This window comes from Metopolophium dirhodum, chromosome 2 (genome assembly GCF_019925205.1).
Source record: "Metopolophium dirhodum isolate CAU chromosome 2, ASM1992520v1, whole genome shotgun sequence".
NCBI classification, from domain to species: Eukaryota; Metazoa; Arthropoda; class Insecta; order Hemiptera; family Aphididae; genus Metopolophium; species Metopolophium dirhodum.
The window spans coordinates 20256784-20274814 of record NC_083561.1 but is presented as its reverse complement, the minus strand read 5'-3'; the positions used below and the strand labels follow the sequence as shown (position 1 = coordinate 20274814).

At 28.8% G+C, this 18031-nt stretch overlaps 1 protein-coding gene across 1 annotated transcript; it reads left to right on the top strand.

Annotated features, from left to right (window-relative positions):
- Nucleotides 1-462: 462 nt before the first annotated feature.
- Nucleotides 463-1164, top strand: LOC132938805 (uncharacterized). The gene has a single exon (XM_061005815.1). The coding sequence runs from the start codon at nt 463-465 to the stop codon at nt 1162-1164; it is 702 nt and encodes a 233-aa protein (XP_060861798.1).
- The last annotated feature ends 16867 nt before the right edge of the window (nt 1165-18031 follow it).

The window sequence follows — 18031 nt, the reverse complement described above, 5'->3', positions numbered from 1 at the left end:
CGTGGGGGGGGGGGGCCTAGGGGGCATATGCCCCGGGCCAATGGTTTAAAGGGGCGCCAAACATTTTTATAATATTTTAAACTTTACATAAATAAAATATATGAGAAAGATTATTGTTTTACAATTATTTTGGTCCATTACAAATTTTTTCTGAACAAATTTCTGACTATGTTTGAGGAGTAACAATTAGTCAACCAAACGTTTTATTCTTGTTATATTATTGGCTTTATAATAAATTATCGTATTCTTTATCTCAAAATCGACTGCACGTCGAGCACGCGAAGTGCGATAAGCGTTAGTAAATAAAAACCAGATTATTATTAACCAGATATTTATTTTTTAGTCATGTGGGATAAAATATTGAATCAAATATATCGTGTAAATAAATTATTACAAAGCTCAAATATTTCAATAGATCAGGCTTCAAAAAGGATAAATTGTTTAAATGTTTCTCTCCAAGAAATGCGTGATAGTGGAAATGAACAAATTAAAACTGAAGCTATTAGTATTTGTGATAAAGTTGGAATAAAATCTGAATTAAAAATCAAAAGGACAATAAAAAGGAAAGTTATGAGTGGAGAAAATTCATCGGGTGAAGATATTTCTGCAGATCAATTTTTAACATTGGAATACTACAAAGTTCTTGATAATATGATGGCTCAAATGAAATGGAGGTTTGAAAAATTATCAAATATTGCTGATGATTTTCAATTCCTTTCTGCTCATTCACTATCTGTTACACCAGTTGAAAAATTTAAAAAATATGCAGCTGATTTAGCTATCAAATACAACGAAGATATTGACCAGGAAATAATTAACGAAATCGAATTTTTTAAATATCAAGTAAAAGCAATTTTACCAGACTTAAACGCAACTGCTTTAAATATTTTAAACGCAATTAAAAAATATGAACTTGATTCAACTTGTCCAAACTTAATGACTGCATATAGATTGTTTCTTACCATGCCTGTTACCGTCGCTTCTGGGGAACGCTCTTTTAGTAAATTGAAACTAACTAAGACGTATTTACGGTCAACCATGTCGCAAAACAGATTAACCAATTCTGCAATATTATCAATTGAGCATGAAATAACAAAAAGCATTGATTTTGAAGACGTCATTGAAGATTTTGCTTCAATAAAGTCCAGAAAAATTAAGTTTTAACTATATGATACTTATATATGATACGCTCTTATGATACGCTCTTATGATACGTTTGTAAATATAACATGTATATATATAATATAATTTGTGATTTTTATCATTTTTAATTATTTAATACGGTATAAATTAATAAATTATACCTAACTATTTTGTTTAATAATTACTATTACAATTAACTTTAGTTTTTTGTCAAATTAATGTTCAAAATACGTTGTAAAAAAAAAAATTAAATTAAATTAAATAGGAATGAAACGCATTATGATTAATGATAAATAAAATAGGGGGCGAATATTTTTAATTTTGCCCCGGGCGCCAAATCGTAACGGCACGGCTCTGATTACAGCCATAATTTAAATTTATATCAATTATATTGTTGTAAACAAGTCAACAACTCCAAAGTAGTTTTTTTGAGGATTTCAATTATTTTTCCGAAGCACGTTTTACTGTGATATCTCAGGACAATGTAATTATTTTGCTTCGAATACTAAAATGTGGGCGTTTTTGGAATTCTGGGGCCACTTTTGTATTTTCGTGATTTGGTTTTTTATTTGTACCCAGTTGGTTTTGTTCTCCCTGATCATTATGCTGTATCTGCCAGATTTAAGATTATTCTCGTAGAAAATGCAGCTGTGTAGCTTATAGGAGCGATTGTGAATTTTCAGTACAGACGTTGGCAAAGCCTTTATTTTGTAAAAATTACAGAATATATAATCTCCAGGATTGCTATTATAGGAGTTTTCCAACTGTAATTGAATAATCAAAACTTTGTTGGTAATTTTTGGATCAACCTGAACATTATGAGGTGTATCCTTGTTACAATTTAAACATGTAGTCCAGGTTTTTTTAATTGAACGTTCGAAATCCATAAGTGTTTTTAACTCATACCTTATTTTCGAATCATTTTTTATGGGTACTCGCATAATATTTGATTGAAATTCTTGGACATTTTTACAAGAACATACAATGCAAAGGTTATGTAAAGTATCATATAATAAATTTCATACGAATTTGTGACAAAAAAATTATACTTATTGTAACAGCAAAATTTACAAATCGTAGTATGTTCCACGGCGTTCGCAGAGTGAATAGAATAGCCATAGAATAGAATAGAAGACTAGCTAGCTGTTGTTGTGGGTGAGGTTCGCGGTACGGTAGCGGCCGGCGCGTGGCGGTTGCTACGGCGCGGCGTTGGAAGGGGAAGTTTGGGCGGCCGCATCTCGCTGTATGACGGACGAAAGAAAAAGACTCACAAAACTGCAGTTTTTAGCTCTGTCTCTCTCGCACTCTGCATTCAACCAACGCGTGCGAGTGAGAGGTCCGAGCGCCGAAACGAAACTTAATGTATAATAGTCTCGCTATCGGTTGTCGGTGTGCTGTTTCTTATCGGTGTTACTTATGCACAGAAAGGAGTCTCTAGCGAGACTCTTCGATACGATGTATCTACACGCTGTTTAACTTTAATTGTAATTTATTCAATGATCTGACAGTTATTATTATTATTATTACATTATTATAATGTATGATTGAATAATACATCTATTGAAATCAAACCACAAAATTGTGTTTACGTTAAGCAATATACCTACGTAATTAAGGACCAAACAATATGTCTACAATAATATAATGCAATATTTATTGAATCAAAAACAAAACAAAAACAACAGTATCTATCAGTTGTGCGTTGAAACGAAGACCGACTGACATTTCGTGAACGTGAATTTTAAAGTGTATAAACCACATATCCATGGGTTTCAAAAAAAAAAACGTGGATAAGTGGATGTCGCTCTGCTGTACAGTAGGTTACAAGTGGGTCACTGTAATGGATTGTGTTAAATTTGAATTCAATGATATAAAATCATTGTATAAGAAAAACGATTCTGAGCGAAAACGGTCAGTCAGTCTATGATTTTACCAAGTATATTTGATGATATTATTGTGAAAAAAGTAATTTATATATAACCTATTTACGTGGAGCCTTGTTTTAAATTTTCAATCCTTAGCCATAAAAGTTAAAAATTTGTAAATTTATAAATTTTTAACTACAAAATAATTTATAAATTATAAATTTGATAAATGTTGTCAAAATTTGAACTTTAAATGCTTATAAAAAAAAATTGTGCCAATGTATTTTTAATATTTTTCAACTGCTATTAGAACGATATATCAGGAGCCTTATATTAAATTTTCACGCTTTTTTAGAAAAAAAAACTAAAAAAATTGAAAACTGACAATGTCCGTAAACAGCTCAAAAAGTGTCAAAATATTTTCAACATTTTATGGTGTATAGAAAATGCTAATATAAACATTCAGTGAAATTTTCAAGTATCTACAGTCATTCGTTTTTTAATTACAATAAAATAAGAAAATTGTTACATGAGAAATCGAGTAAATATCAAATGTTATAAAAATATAAATTTCAGACGCTCATAAAAATTTGATTTAATTTTTTTTTGATAAAGGTAGACAAACTTATGAGTAATCTTATATTACATTTTCCAATCTTAGATTTAAAAAGAAAAATTTTTATGAATTCTCAACTCAAAATAATTTGCTATTTTTCGTGATTTTTCCGTATTTTGTCAAAATTTGATCTTTAAATGCTTATAAATAAAAACTGTGACTAAGGATTTTTAATTTTTTTCATCTGCCTTTGAAACAATAACCTAGGAGCCTTCTATTAAATTTTCAAACTTTTTTACTCAACAGATAAAATTTTATTGATAATTATAGAGAAAAAAACTAAAAAAATTAAAAACTGACAATGGCCGTAAACAGCTCAAAAAGAGTCAGAATATTTTGTAAATTTTATGGTGTATAGAAAATGCTAATATAAACATTCAGTCAAAATTTCATGTCCCCTACGGTCATTTGTTTTAGAGTTACACCAAAAACCAAAATCGATTTTCTCAAAAACAGATTTTGCGTAAAAATTCCGGTTTTCCTTAATTTTTCTTTTGTTTTTCACGTCGCTTGTGAAAACTACTGGGAAATTTTTACTTTTGACCCCCCAAAGTACCAACTAGATTCACTTTCCTATCAGAAAAGTTACTATTGAAGAAAATCCAAGCACTTTTACTGTCCTAAAAGGTGATGACAGACACAAAAATAAAAAAAAAATAAAAAAAATAAAAAAAAAAAACATCATTGTAAAATCAATACATTCATCGCTTCGCTCAGAATCTAAAACTAATCAAATAGAGCACAAACAGCGATTGAAAAGATGAAAAAAGCAATAATAACGACCGACGCTGGCGTCGATTGCGATGGCTATGGACCGATATTGCGTACAAATCCCACATTGAAGGTTTTTAAAACAAACGAAGTGTGTGAAAATGGGGATGAGAAAATGTCAAAAATGCGAAAAACGGAGTAAAAGCGTAACATTTATCGAAAAACGTTTTATTTTCGAAAAATTTGAAAACCAACCGACCACCACGGAGGCGAAGGTACGCGATTGGACGCGCTAAAGAATCGACGGTAACGGGTCTGGCGGACGGTAGAGACGGAGCGGTATTTAATTTTTTACGCCACGGGTTCTCTGTAGCCGGCGTTTTCCGTTCCATGGGTGGCTTATACCTAGGGGGTTCCACGGGTTCTCTACTTATCATTTTAAAGTATAGGATTATCATTATCATACTATTAGTCAATACGTTCAATAAAACACACATTTTTAGCTGTATTTCTGTCAGTTAATGAAAAACCATGTGTACACATTCTTTATAAAAACTCTCATAAAAATCATCAGGTATATGCAAAACATTTTGGTCCAATCGATTCGGTTTTCATCCATTTTCATCTGTGTATATGTATACCCGATATAAGTTACATTTACAGCTCGATTTAACAAGCGTCTAGAGACAGAAAACGCCGAATGGCTGCAAGATGGCGGCCTTATGCTTTTATCAATCGTACCTCTTATCTTCACAAATATTTATCAGTATTATCACAGTATACTTTTATTATGTGGTAAATTATATTATTATTATATTATTTTATTATTATGAAATATTAAGTAATAAGTATTTAAACTTTCAGTACCGAACCAAATCGAAAAGAATAATATAAGTGCATCCTTATTATTGATGGACATTGAATATTTGAATATTGAATGTTGATATTTTCTTATAACTATTTAACTGTAACGCCTGTAACTATACAAGACATTGTTTGTTGTGTATTATGACGTATATTGTGTATACCTATTATTTTGTAATTATTATTGAAGTAAAACTTCATTCTTGAGGTATGCTTGGAAAAAAAATTGTAATGAAAAATGAAACGACACGTTTGTTTATTTATTTATTTTGCAAGTCATGCATGGTGGCGGCAGCATGAACGTTTATTTTTATTGTATTGAATTTTCTCACTTTCTCCCTAATTCACTTATAATTTCAAGCGTCTCAATATTTATGAAAAAAATTTTACTTCCCCAGAGTGTAATGGTGGGCTCACACACTCATATTTTTATTTATTATTATTATTACAGTTAATGTGAACCTAACTATATTATTATACTTAACAATTTGAATATTGACATTTAATTATAATTTATAACTATTTACCTGATTTGATATTCTAATTGAACATTTGAAATATAGTTAGGAATTAATAGATATTATAAATTATAATTATTTTTATGAACTATGAATGTTTGTAATATTTCATAATCTCTTGAGATAATATCACATACTATTCTGTGATAATACTGATAAATATTTGTGAAGATAAGAGGTACGATTGATAAGAGCATAAGGCCGCCATCTTGCAGCCATTCGGCGTTTTCTGTCTCTAGACGCTTGTGTAGGTATCTGCCATGCCCAGTTTGGGGATGGCGGCACTTGTTTTCCGGACACCGTGACTTGCCCGAAGAAAAATGCCACCCGCGACCGAGTTATCGAAACAGCACCGGTGTGCGTCACCGACGCCTTAGTCCGCTCGGCCACTCCGTCCCCCAATAATATTATTACGTATCTATTAAATATTAAAAATTATTAAATAATACTTACCTCCTGTATTTTGTACTGCAATTGATAATGTTTAATTTATAAGAATAGAGTAAAATAAATTATACTTTTATAGGCATATTATGTATATAACTATTATCATGATTAAAGATAATATCTAGATTTTTTGGGTAATAAAGTCTATCACATTTTTATAAAATGTTATTTAAAACGTTAATAATTAATTAATTATAGTAATAATGGTACAGTAAATTAAACGTATAAATAAAAACTGAAAATGTCAAACCGATATGTGAACTTGTAAACTGCAATTTAAGGTGCTTGTGGACAAGAACGAATAGTTAGACACCATTATAAATACAAGATAGAAAGATAACATTATTCTGAAGAAATCCATAACAACTAGTTAAATGGAATTATGAAAATGGGTTTTCTTTAGAAAAACATTCACATAAGTTATACGTTTGTAATATATTAGGTATAGAGCAAACATGTGAAGCTGAAAACGTCATACGTCATTCGTTAGGAGTGTTATATACAACACATTCAACTATTTAATAAAAATGTTTGAATCTCTTCAATACAGGATATAAGTTACCAACAATATTTAATTTGTCCATCCCACGAAAAGCGTAAGTAAAAATATGACAATAAACATAAAATATATTTACCAAAGTTTGCTACAAAAAATATATATATTATTATACAATTAGATACAAAATTATATTCATATTTTCTCTTCCGAAAATGAAATAGTATGAAGTATGATGTATCAATATATCGATATATATATATATATAATATATATATAAATATATTGACAGCCCGTATCATCCAGCGCGATGGTAGTGGCGCGAAGCTAAGTAAAAAAAAAAGCGAAGCGGTCACTACCGTAGTATATTACACGAGCCAGAGTTTGCCCATTGAATGTGTGTAAATTTGCCCGTTTTCTTTAGCCAGGGCTACAGACCTAATGAATGAACGGATTGGTCTGTTTGTGGTATCAATAGATCGGGCATGATTTGTAGATTATACCTTTGTTATTTTCGAAAAAATTGGTTGAATAATAACGAATATATTAGCAAAAAGATATTGTGCTCGACCGTTTTTAGTTATTACGTTTCACGCAGCAGCGCACGAGACCGTAGGGTTGGGGGCAGTTGTCCGAAAAATGATAAGTTTATACCACAATACCATACCAGCATATACCAGCATATTACAGTGACACCAATTTGAAAAAACATCGTACAGTGATGCCATGCTAGCGACACTCGTCGCTACGCTCCGTTCCGCAAATCGAAAATATCCCCCGACTTGCTGTGCAACACCACCTCAAATTGGTCACAGGGTAACCACAGGTTAACCACCGTACAACCACTCTTATCGGTCTTTATCATTATTCGGACAACATTACTGCCAGCCACCGGAGACCGTATAACCCCCTCTATTCCGTATACGTTTTCGTCGCGGTCGTACACTGGGCAGCGGTTGCGACTTGCGGTTCCCGCCGTTGCCCGCGTCTTCGCTTATAATATCGAATGTTTTCGACATTCATGTTTCTACTTTTCTAGTGACGTTCGGTGTAGATGTGTTTATTCGCCGCCGCCGCCGCGCAAACCACGTTTTATTTGTTGTCTCGTTTGTTACAGTGTTGTAGTAGGTCGTATTTTATTATTTATTTATATTATAATTTGTGATTCTTTATTTCTAAAATGGTTTCTAAGACATACAAACAGAAGTTACGAAAAAGGAGAAATTATTTAAAAAATAAAACCACTAGTGTGTTTATATATTTTGACAAATAAACATGTCTATTCATAACTGGACTATTTAACAAATTTCCATGACAAATGTTACTAAATTTGTTTTATAAAAAAGTCTTAATTATTAATTTATAAAGAAAATAAATTCTCGCAAAGTAAATAAATAATTGAGATAGAATCAATTAATTTCAAATTTAATTTACTTAGCATTTATTCTTGATATCACATCTTTATAATGTTTATGTATTATAAATTACTAGTTTTTTTTAAATTTAAGTTAACTTAGCATTTATTTATGATATCACATATTTATAATGCTGAAGTCTTATAGATGACTAGTTTTTTTTTACTTAGCAATTTTTTACACGTAGTTCGACGAAGTGTTTTTGTTGGGATATTATATATTAGGGACTAGGTATGTGCATTATGCATATTAATTAATAATAGATATTTAAACAAATATATACTTATTATTTCGTGTGCTTCACATTTGAAAGGTATTTAATTTATAATTTACAGAACCAACAGAACCCACCTAAGGTTTTATTGTATTATGGAAATATTAATTTTGAACATTTTTTTAAAACAGTTTCTCATAAATTAAGACTTAGCAAATGACACGTATTCTAATGTTTCTGATCATCCATGTTTAATTTATCAACAAATTTACATTCAAGCCAATGGACGAAATAATTAATATTATACCTAATATTATTATCTTGAAATCTCTAACAGACTAAAAAAAAAAATAAAAATATACGTACCCACTTGCTCTACAAAAAATTATAATAATAATTAATGAGTTAATAATAATCATTAAATGAAACTTAATTAAACATTTAAATAGAGGGATATTTATTTTAAAAATGAATAGTTTATAGGTTTATTCAAATAGGCTGCCAGTAAAACAAAATTTAAAGTCCTTATCCTAATTCATAAGTCATCATTCATAATCTGCATTGTTAATCGCTATAGGTTTTTTATATCATGTGGTTTGATACAAAGCGTATTTCGAATAAATACAAAATAAGGGGCCACGTTTTTATTTTTACAATTAGAAATTAAATAGTAAAAAAGGTGGGCAAGTGGATGTCGCTCTGCTTTACAGTAGGTTACAAGTGGGTCACTATAATGGATGGTGTCAAATTTAAATTCAATGGTACATCATTGTATACGAAAAACGATTCTGAACTAAGACTGCCTATGATATATTAAAAAGAATTTGATGATATTGTTCTGATTAAATTAAATTATTTACCAATTTACGTTGTCCAAGCCAACGAATAAAATATTCTTAATTATTATATCACCTCGTACCACCACTCCGCCACCGACCGGCATACACACGACATATTAATTTTATTGTCCAATTGAATTATTATATTATTATATTTACCTGCTGTACTATATTATTGTTATCTATTACGTAAAACGGCACGGCCGCCGACGACGAGCCGGTCCATGTATAATTACCACAGCCGCCTAAGCCGGCAGTCCGTTAATTACCGTTAACGCGAAAGCAGCGCAAATCGTTATTTTTATTATATTATGCGTTGCAGGCGCGAATCGCCTTGTAAGTTGTAATATCAAATTATATTGTTCATATATCGTGATCTGGCTCGAACAGCCGGTTATTTTATTATTGGTTTAGATAATATTAAATTAAATTGTTAGCGCCGGCTCTAATAGCCGTTTGCATATTATTATTACTATTTGTCTAGATACACCGCGTCGTTATTTCACATAATACTATTATATTATAATGTCACGAGTGCGATTTATTTAATTCATATTTTGTACTGTTATATTATTATTATTTAGCCACAAGCGCTGTATCTAGCTATTGCCATTTAAATATTATTGTCTTGCTCAAATAGCCAGTTATTTTATTATTGTTAACCTATTATTGTTGTGCACCTATCATAAAATTATTATACAGGCACAGGTGGTAGCGGCTGGCCAGCAAGCACCGACAATCTGTGAGTTTTTACATATTATATATTATTATTATTCATTGTTTTTTATATTGTCGGTACGAGAGTGCCGTGTTGTTTATATTCTATATACATATGATTGTGTTGCTGTCCATATTATAATTTTGCTACCAATAATACAACAGGACTTATTTCTCAAAACCGTGTTATTTCTTATTATTATTTTAATTGTAGCACACACACCTATATACACACATTTACACACCTACCACACTCTAGCACTCACAGGATTTGCTCGGCGACCCTGTCCACTTTCTGTTGAGTGCTATACATAAATACACATCATAACACAGGTCGGTCGGTGTGTACAGAGTGCGTACGAAGCATCTGGTGACCGGGCACCACGGACTATTTTTGTACGTACCCGGCCCAATCATACGTGGAAACTTGTTTTAAATTGTCAATCCTTAGCTTTACAAGTGAAACGTTTTATAAATGTTTAACTACAAAATCATTTTTTTTCAATTTGATAAATGTTGTCAAAATTTGAACATTAAATGCTTATAAAAAAAATTGTGACGATGTATTTTTAATATTTTTCTATTATCATTGTAACAATATATTAGTAGCCTTGTATTCAATTTTCAAGCTTTTTGGCCCTACAAATAAATTTAAATTGACATTTGAAATGAAACTTTCTTCTTTTAACCACTTAAAACAAGTCAAAATATTTTGAACATTTTATCATGCTAATATATAAATTCAGTCAAAATGTCATGTATATACGGTCATTAATTAATAAACGAACATGCGTAATAAAGTATAACATTATATTATAATATGGTACTCATACTATATTAGGTATATCAAATAATGTATTTTCACAATAATTGTCATCTAAATTATACAAAGACATGATACTTTTTAAATTAAAACGATAATACCAGTTGTACTCTCGTAATTATTTTAAATTCTCAGCGGAGTGACTTTCAACTATCTGACACTTAGTATTCGATGACTTTTTGAATTCTGAATATATTCTTATTATCTACTATATTTTTAGTTATAGGTCTATTTGGACAATGCTAGTAATTGCCAATGGTTATACCCAATTACGGGTGATGACTTGTAAACTAAACGAGTACATAGCCATAATATTACTCAGTAAGTAAGTAAACATTTGAGGACGATGATGATCATATAAGTTATATGAGTTATCTAACACAAATCACATAAATTGAATTAATTTAACTAAACAAATTAAAATAATAAAAATATAAATATAAATTGTACATACGGCTGAAATCTAGAAATAAAATAATAAACATACTATTTAATAAATAATATTATACCGTATATATTCACAATCTAAGAATTACCTATAGCAATACTAAAATAAATTAATGTCCTACAAAATATAATATGATCAAGAATATCACAACTATTTACTAATGAGAGTCCCGATATAATTTATGTTGTTATCACTAACTTAGGTTGGATTTGGTTTAGTTTCTACTAAAAATAATTTCTTGGCTAGAAATAGCTAGAAAAGAGGCATTTCCTAGATACTAATTTTAACTTTACATTTTATTTTATTTTAATTTTAAAATAATAAGGTTTAAGTTAAGTTAAAAGTTCCTCATATTTTTTTTCATTACCTCATTTAGTTAAAAGTTAACTTTGAAATAAAGGTAACCTAACTTAGTTTAAAGTTAAACTTACGGAGATATACGAGCGTAAAAATTGATATGTTACGGACTTGTAAGATGGAGATACGTCTACTGAATTATTCAGTTGCATCCGAAAAACACATACTTTTGATTTCGACTCCAAAAAGGTCGATAGGCAAAAATTTTAACACTATCGATCATTTTATAACTAAAAGTTTAGTTTGTAACACGACAAATGTGGAAAATAATATTATATTAAAAATAAAAGTCAGACCAGTTTTCGTCCGCACGAAATAGGGTTAACGATTTCACCACCAGATTACACGGCCTTCGATAGTTCAAATAAAATTATTATGTCTATGGTTCAATAACAATTTTAAATATTGTTTATCTATGCTTATAGATACCTATTATTATAAATATAATAAAAGATATAAATTATTAAATTTTAGATTCTGAGCAAAGTTATACAATGGTGTTTTTTTTTATTCTGTATACAAAATTTCTACCAGTAGGAGTGCTTTGATTTCAACATCAGTACCTTATCTTAGATTGGATCCAACATGGTACTTTAGAGAGGTCATTTTTCAAATTTCTCTATAATTATTTAATGACACGGGAAAAATTACCGACAAATTACGGGATTAATGATAATAATAATGAAGACAATAGTGAGATTTTAATTTCTAATGCTTTGTTTCTCACCATAGGAACGAATAAAAAATTATAATATCATAATATTAATTCATCTAACAGGCTATAATAAATAAATAATAACAATATAAAAAATCTAGACTGACGAACTGTCTCCACTCAGAATCGTTTTTTTATACAATGATAAAATATCATTGAACTCAAGTCTAATATAATCCATTATACATTGACCCCAAGTAGCCTACTGTACAGCAAAGCGACATCCACTTACCCACTTTTTTAAATATCAAATATAAAAAAGACAAAAGATACAGTGCTCGAATTGTTATTCCAAAACACAATCATAACAGAGGTGATAAAAATGCGAAGACTTCAATGGGCAGGTCAGGCCTGGAGGAGTTAAAATGAATTTATTATAGCAGTGATGGAACAAAATCTGTGCGGGAAAAGACCGCTTGGTAGACCCAAAACCAGATGGGAAGAGTTATTTAAAAAATATGTGCAATCGCTAGGTGGAGGAACTAATTGGAAAGAAAGAGCAATGGTTAGAGAAGAATGGAGGAGTGAGTGTGAGATGCGATGGTCTTGAAAGGCCTTTTTAACCAGAAGAAGAAGAATGATGGTAATATTTTTGATTTTTAATCAAATTGTATTTTGTTTATAGGAGCACTTGTTTAAAATATAATTTTTTTTTATTTGAATATCTAATTTTTTTTCATAAGCTATACATATACAAAAAATAGGTGCAATATAATAAGTATTATAGTAAATACCTGTTTGGGGTCAAAATCATAAGTGTGTTGTCTTTGGGTACAACAATTTTAATAATTGTGCTGCAGCCTTATCCTAGTAACAATGTGCGGTTTTAACCTATCAAACGATTGTGGTTTTGTCCTTTATTTTATCGCAAGTCTGTGGTTTTAGGAGTAAACAATTGATGCGAGTCGAATCGTGGAGAAGGTTAATGTCGTACGATAACACGGAACCTCATTTTTTTAGTTTAAGTGCTTTTTTTTCTATTTAATTCTTGTATAATATACTTAATTATGCATCTACTCAATTAATTTTATAATTTTCTATCAATACAAATACTGTATTATGTAAAAAATCGTCGAATTATGACAAATTAAATATAAAATAAAAATAATAATGGTAACTACTCAGTGAGTAAGTAAAAAATTGATGATAATCAACATTTTATGAGTTGTGAAACATCAATCAAACAAATTGAATAAAAAAATGGAAAAATTTAAACAGGATATAATAAATAATAATATAATACACACATACTAGTATTTCCTTCTAGAAATAAAATAATAAACATACTATTTAATTAAAATAATATTATAATTTATGATTCACCATCTAAGAATTATAGGTATGACTTATTATCCTTCTACAAAATATATCATTACCAAGAATTTAACTATGATTTATTAATGTGAGTCAAGCGTATATAACAATTTATGTATTGATATAATTGTATTATGATGTATATTACTGCAGCAAATAACAAAAATAATAAATAAAGAAATATTAGAAAGCTAATGGTTACAGCGTATAAATATTATATTTCCATTGTAAATTATTCTGATATTCAAATATTCTATTGAGGGTTACAGTAATTGAAAGTTTTTAATTATTTTAAGTCAACTACAGGACCCATCACTGTCTAAAATAATTATCAAGCCACAATAATTCATACTACTATAGGCCAAGTAGTGTAACCAACTAGATACTTCACTTTTGAGTAACATAAAAAAATAATATAAAATTGCATTTAGTTTAGTAAGTATGCCATTGCTTTATAAAAATACTATTTTAGCATCTTAAAAACAAACATTTAACTTTTTATTTAACAGTACATAAAGAAAAAACTTTATGTTAGTCTCTCAAAAACAATTTTCATTATTAAAGATTACACTAATTGGCCTATTAGCCAACGTTATAAGCAATTAAAAGATAATCAATGATGGCCATTATATCTTATAAATATTTTTGTTAATTACTGGAGTAAAATTATTCAAATACTTTTTTAGGTACCTACTCAAATACGTATTTCATATATTTTTGAAAAAAGTACATGGACACAGTATTTTAATTTTAAATTTAGATGTATAGCTATTTTATTATTACTATATTCAAAGAGGGTAATAGCTGGTAATGGTAGGAAACTACAAGTTTCGTAATTTTTGTAGCTGCATTGGCAGTGGCAAATACTCATAAAAACCATTAAAATTGGATGACTAATTATAAATTATAAAAAACATGGGAATCAGCTTAATACGCTTGCCCACTGTACGGCTGTAAAGTTGTGACTTAAATACAACTTCAAGTACATAATATAATTGTACATAATATTATGATAGATATCTAATACAATATTGTATAACACAAATCAAAAACAACATACTTTCGATAACTAGAAACAAAATACACGGTGGTAATTTATAAGTATAATTATAAATAAGTTATAATATGGTATAGTTAAGTGGAAAATCTAGTGATTTATATGAAAAGTTCTCGATAATTTTCAAAATTTTCAGTTAAGTACCAACTTTGAAATTAAATTATTTCTTGTATAAATAAAAAACAAATCTAAATTTTTTCTTAATATGTATTTTAATTTCATAGTTTATTTATACTTAAAATGTTTATTGTATATCTTTTACTTCTTTGTAACATAGAACTATCATAATAACTACATAGCTCATCAACATAAAATATAATATTTTTAGGCCCCACAAATATTATGCTCAAATTCATGCCAAAAAATATGAAGAATTAAAATATGTTTCAGTTATATACAAGTTTAAAAAAAGTATTTTGATAGGTTCTTAGGTTAGGTTATCAAAATGTATTTGCATCTATCAAACTAAACTTTAACCAGACCAAACTTTATCGGAATCGCAATTAAAAACCAAATTTTAAAAATATAATCATAGCTACGCACAGTGTAGCTGACCTAAGTACTATATATTTGGAAAAAGTAACGCTCTTTCATAATATTCTATGATTTCCAATTGATTGAAAAATTATTTTTAAAAAAATTAAAATATTACAAGAGTAAATTTATCAAGAAACTTCCAAACAAAAATAAATTATAAAAGTCATTGAAAAAAAATACTCAAAAATGTTTCTTACTGGTCACTGTAAATAAATTATAAAATATAAATTATTAATTATTAACTTTATTATTTGGGTAGGTATCTAAAAATATTAAATCAGAGTCTTAGGAAGAAACAAGTACTGTCATTATTGTTATTATTGACTATTTGACTTATTTTAAACTGAATTATCAATATTCAATAATCATCATAGCATGATAATAACGTGATAAAAAAATAATAATATCTCCTTATATACGTAGGTACTAAAATATATTATAATATAATATACACATAGACGTATAAGTCACCCGGGTATATACAAATTTCGTAGGCTTGGAACAAAAAGATACTAATTATAAATATAATATAACTAGGACAGAATTTTAAAACTTCTAACTGTGTTATGATTTATGGCTTTCAATAATTTTCAAGTATCTATTAGTATAGTAGGTATTTATTTTATCACGTAGATATAGAACCTATGGATTGTAAGTTGTAAAACTATAAATTGACGATAACAAAAGAGTTTTACTTAAATAACTATTAAATAACAAACTTGAAAACTGTGTTCATTAAACACCATTTGGCATCAAGAGATACATTGATAAATGAATAGATAAATGTGAAGAAGCACCTACCCATATCGCGAGTATAACAAATTACAATTAGCGATCAAAGAAAAAACGGCTAATATTGAAATGAAAAACACTACGCATACAGAAACGAGTTTGAAGATTTATATTTTCAAGCTGTAGTGGAGTGTGAAAAATAATAATAAATCGAATAATATTAGGGTACTTATTGACGTCTAACGATAGCGGAAAAATCGATATGACAAGATCGTTGAGTTATGGTGATAAAAGCTTGCAGCAATCAAATAATCAAATGTTTATGGCACTCCTTTATTTGAATGACTTGTCGTCACCCGTTCAAAAGGTTTTCTATTTAAGATCATATCATATTGCCGGAACAGCTTCTAACATTATACAATCATTGGAGATGACTGTGACTATATTATGGTACTACGCGGGCAACACTGACAAGAAGAAGCATCAATAAAAAAGTTTTACACAATCTCAAACAAAGTCTATATTTGACTTCGAAACTATTTCCAGTGAGTCTTCAATCGAATTAAGTAAATCAGCCGATTCGGTGATTCCTCCCTTGAATGCATTAGAAACATTGGATCACACTCCAAAGGCGGGTGGAACGTTTAAGATACACGTAATCACCACGAAGGTGAGTTCAAGTAAATTAACTGAATGGGGAATGGAAGCATCCAAAACTAGTATAGCGTCAAAAAAGCTGTTGATAAGTTATCAATGATAATAAGCTTGATAATAATATGTTAAATTTTAGAAGCTTTTGAGTCAGTAAAACAGATAAATATACATTTAAAATGTAAAATAAAAAAAAATCTGTTTTAAATGCGATAAGTTGCATAACTCGTAATTTAATTTGGTAAAAATTATTGTGGAATCAAACGAAAAAACAAAGTCAAAACGAACGTTGATTACGAACTTCCCGTATAATCAATACTGGTATTCTAAATATTTTGAAAGATGATTGTGTAAAGTAAACTATAATATACCATTATTTTACATTGTGGCAAAAAGTTTCAAGTCCAAATTATTAATATTTTTGAAATTACTAAAGAATAATTTAAATTTAAATTTTTATCAAAAATCCGAATTTCTCATTGAAGTGTATTCTTATATTTTTGATACCAATAAAAATGTTTCCAACCAAAAACTGTGTTTGAATATAACAGTCGATTGACGTAATTACCACCCTAAATATTAATTGAACATTAATTAGAAGAATAAATAATATATAATATTTATTACATAAAAGTACAGTAAGTAATCAGTAGTTTCGATCACAAAGTACAGATTAACAGCAGTCAACTGAACATTTTTTAGAATTTAATTTTTAATAAATTTAGTATAGCTTATTATCTATTACTTATTATAATATGTGTAATATACTGTCTTTTATAGATAATTCAAAATACAGTTATCTGTTAATTATATAGAACTATTGCTTATTCTATATTAAAAATTAAACAATTAAACGTCATGAACAAAACAAAACAAAACAGTGATAATACGTACTTATTTTAGCTAAAATTAAAGAGAATTGATTAATTACAATAATATATAGGCAGATACATTATATTTAGTAACTTAAATGTTTGCATCAAATGTTCAACAATATTATAATATTTTCGTAGGTATCTGTTGAAGGGGGAAACAACGTTTTTAAATATACATACTTGTATAATCCATGTCTTTTATTTCCTTACTCATATCTTTATTTAAAAAATCTGAAATTTAATAATACTAGAATTATTGTAAACTAATATAACACATAATTATGCAATGTCACGTTTGCAACATAACTGTCCCCTAATGCAGTTTTAGAGCGTTAACTTAGAAACCTAGTACATTTATTGTACTCATATAAAATAACTTGAAATTAAATACTGTGGCTGTTTGATGAATGGACATAAACAAACTATTATATTTTATTGTGTTTTTAAGTTGATACGATGATACTGTAGCGCGTCAGAAATTTCGTATGGCAGTGAGAGTGTTGTGTGAGTGCGAGGATTCATAAAATTGTTATATATAAGACGTATTATACATTTATACAGCTCAACAGCTGATATAACTGTTCATCGTACAAAGCATTTATTTTTGACAGTTTTCTATTTAAATAAAAATTTAGATAAGATGATGGTTTTTGAGCTAGACACAATAAATGCAAAAT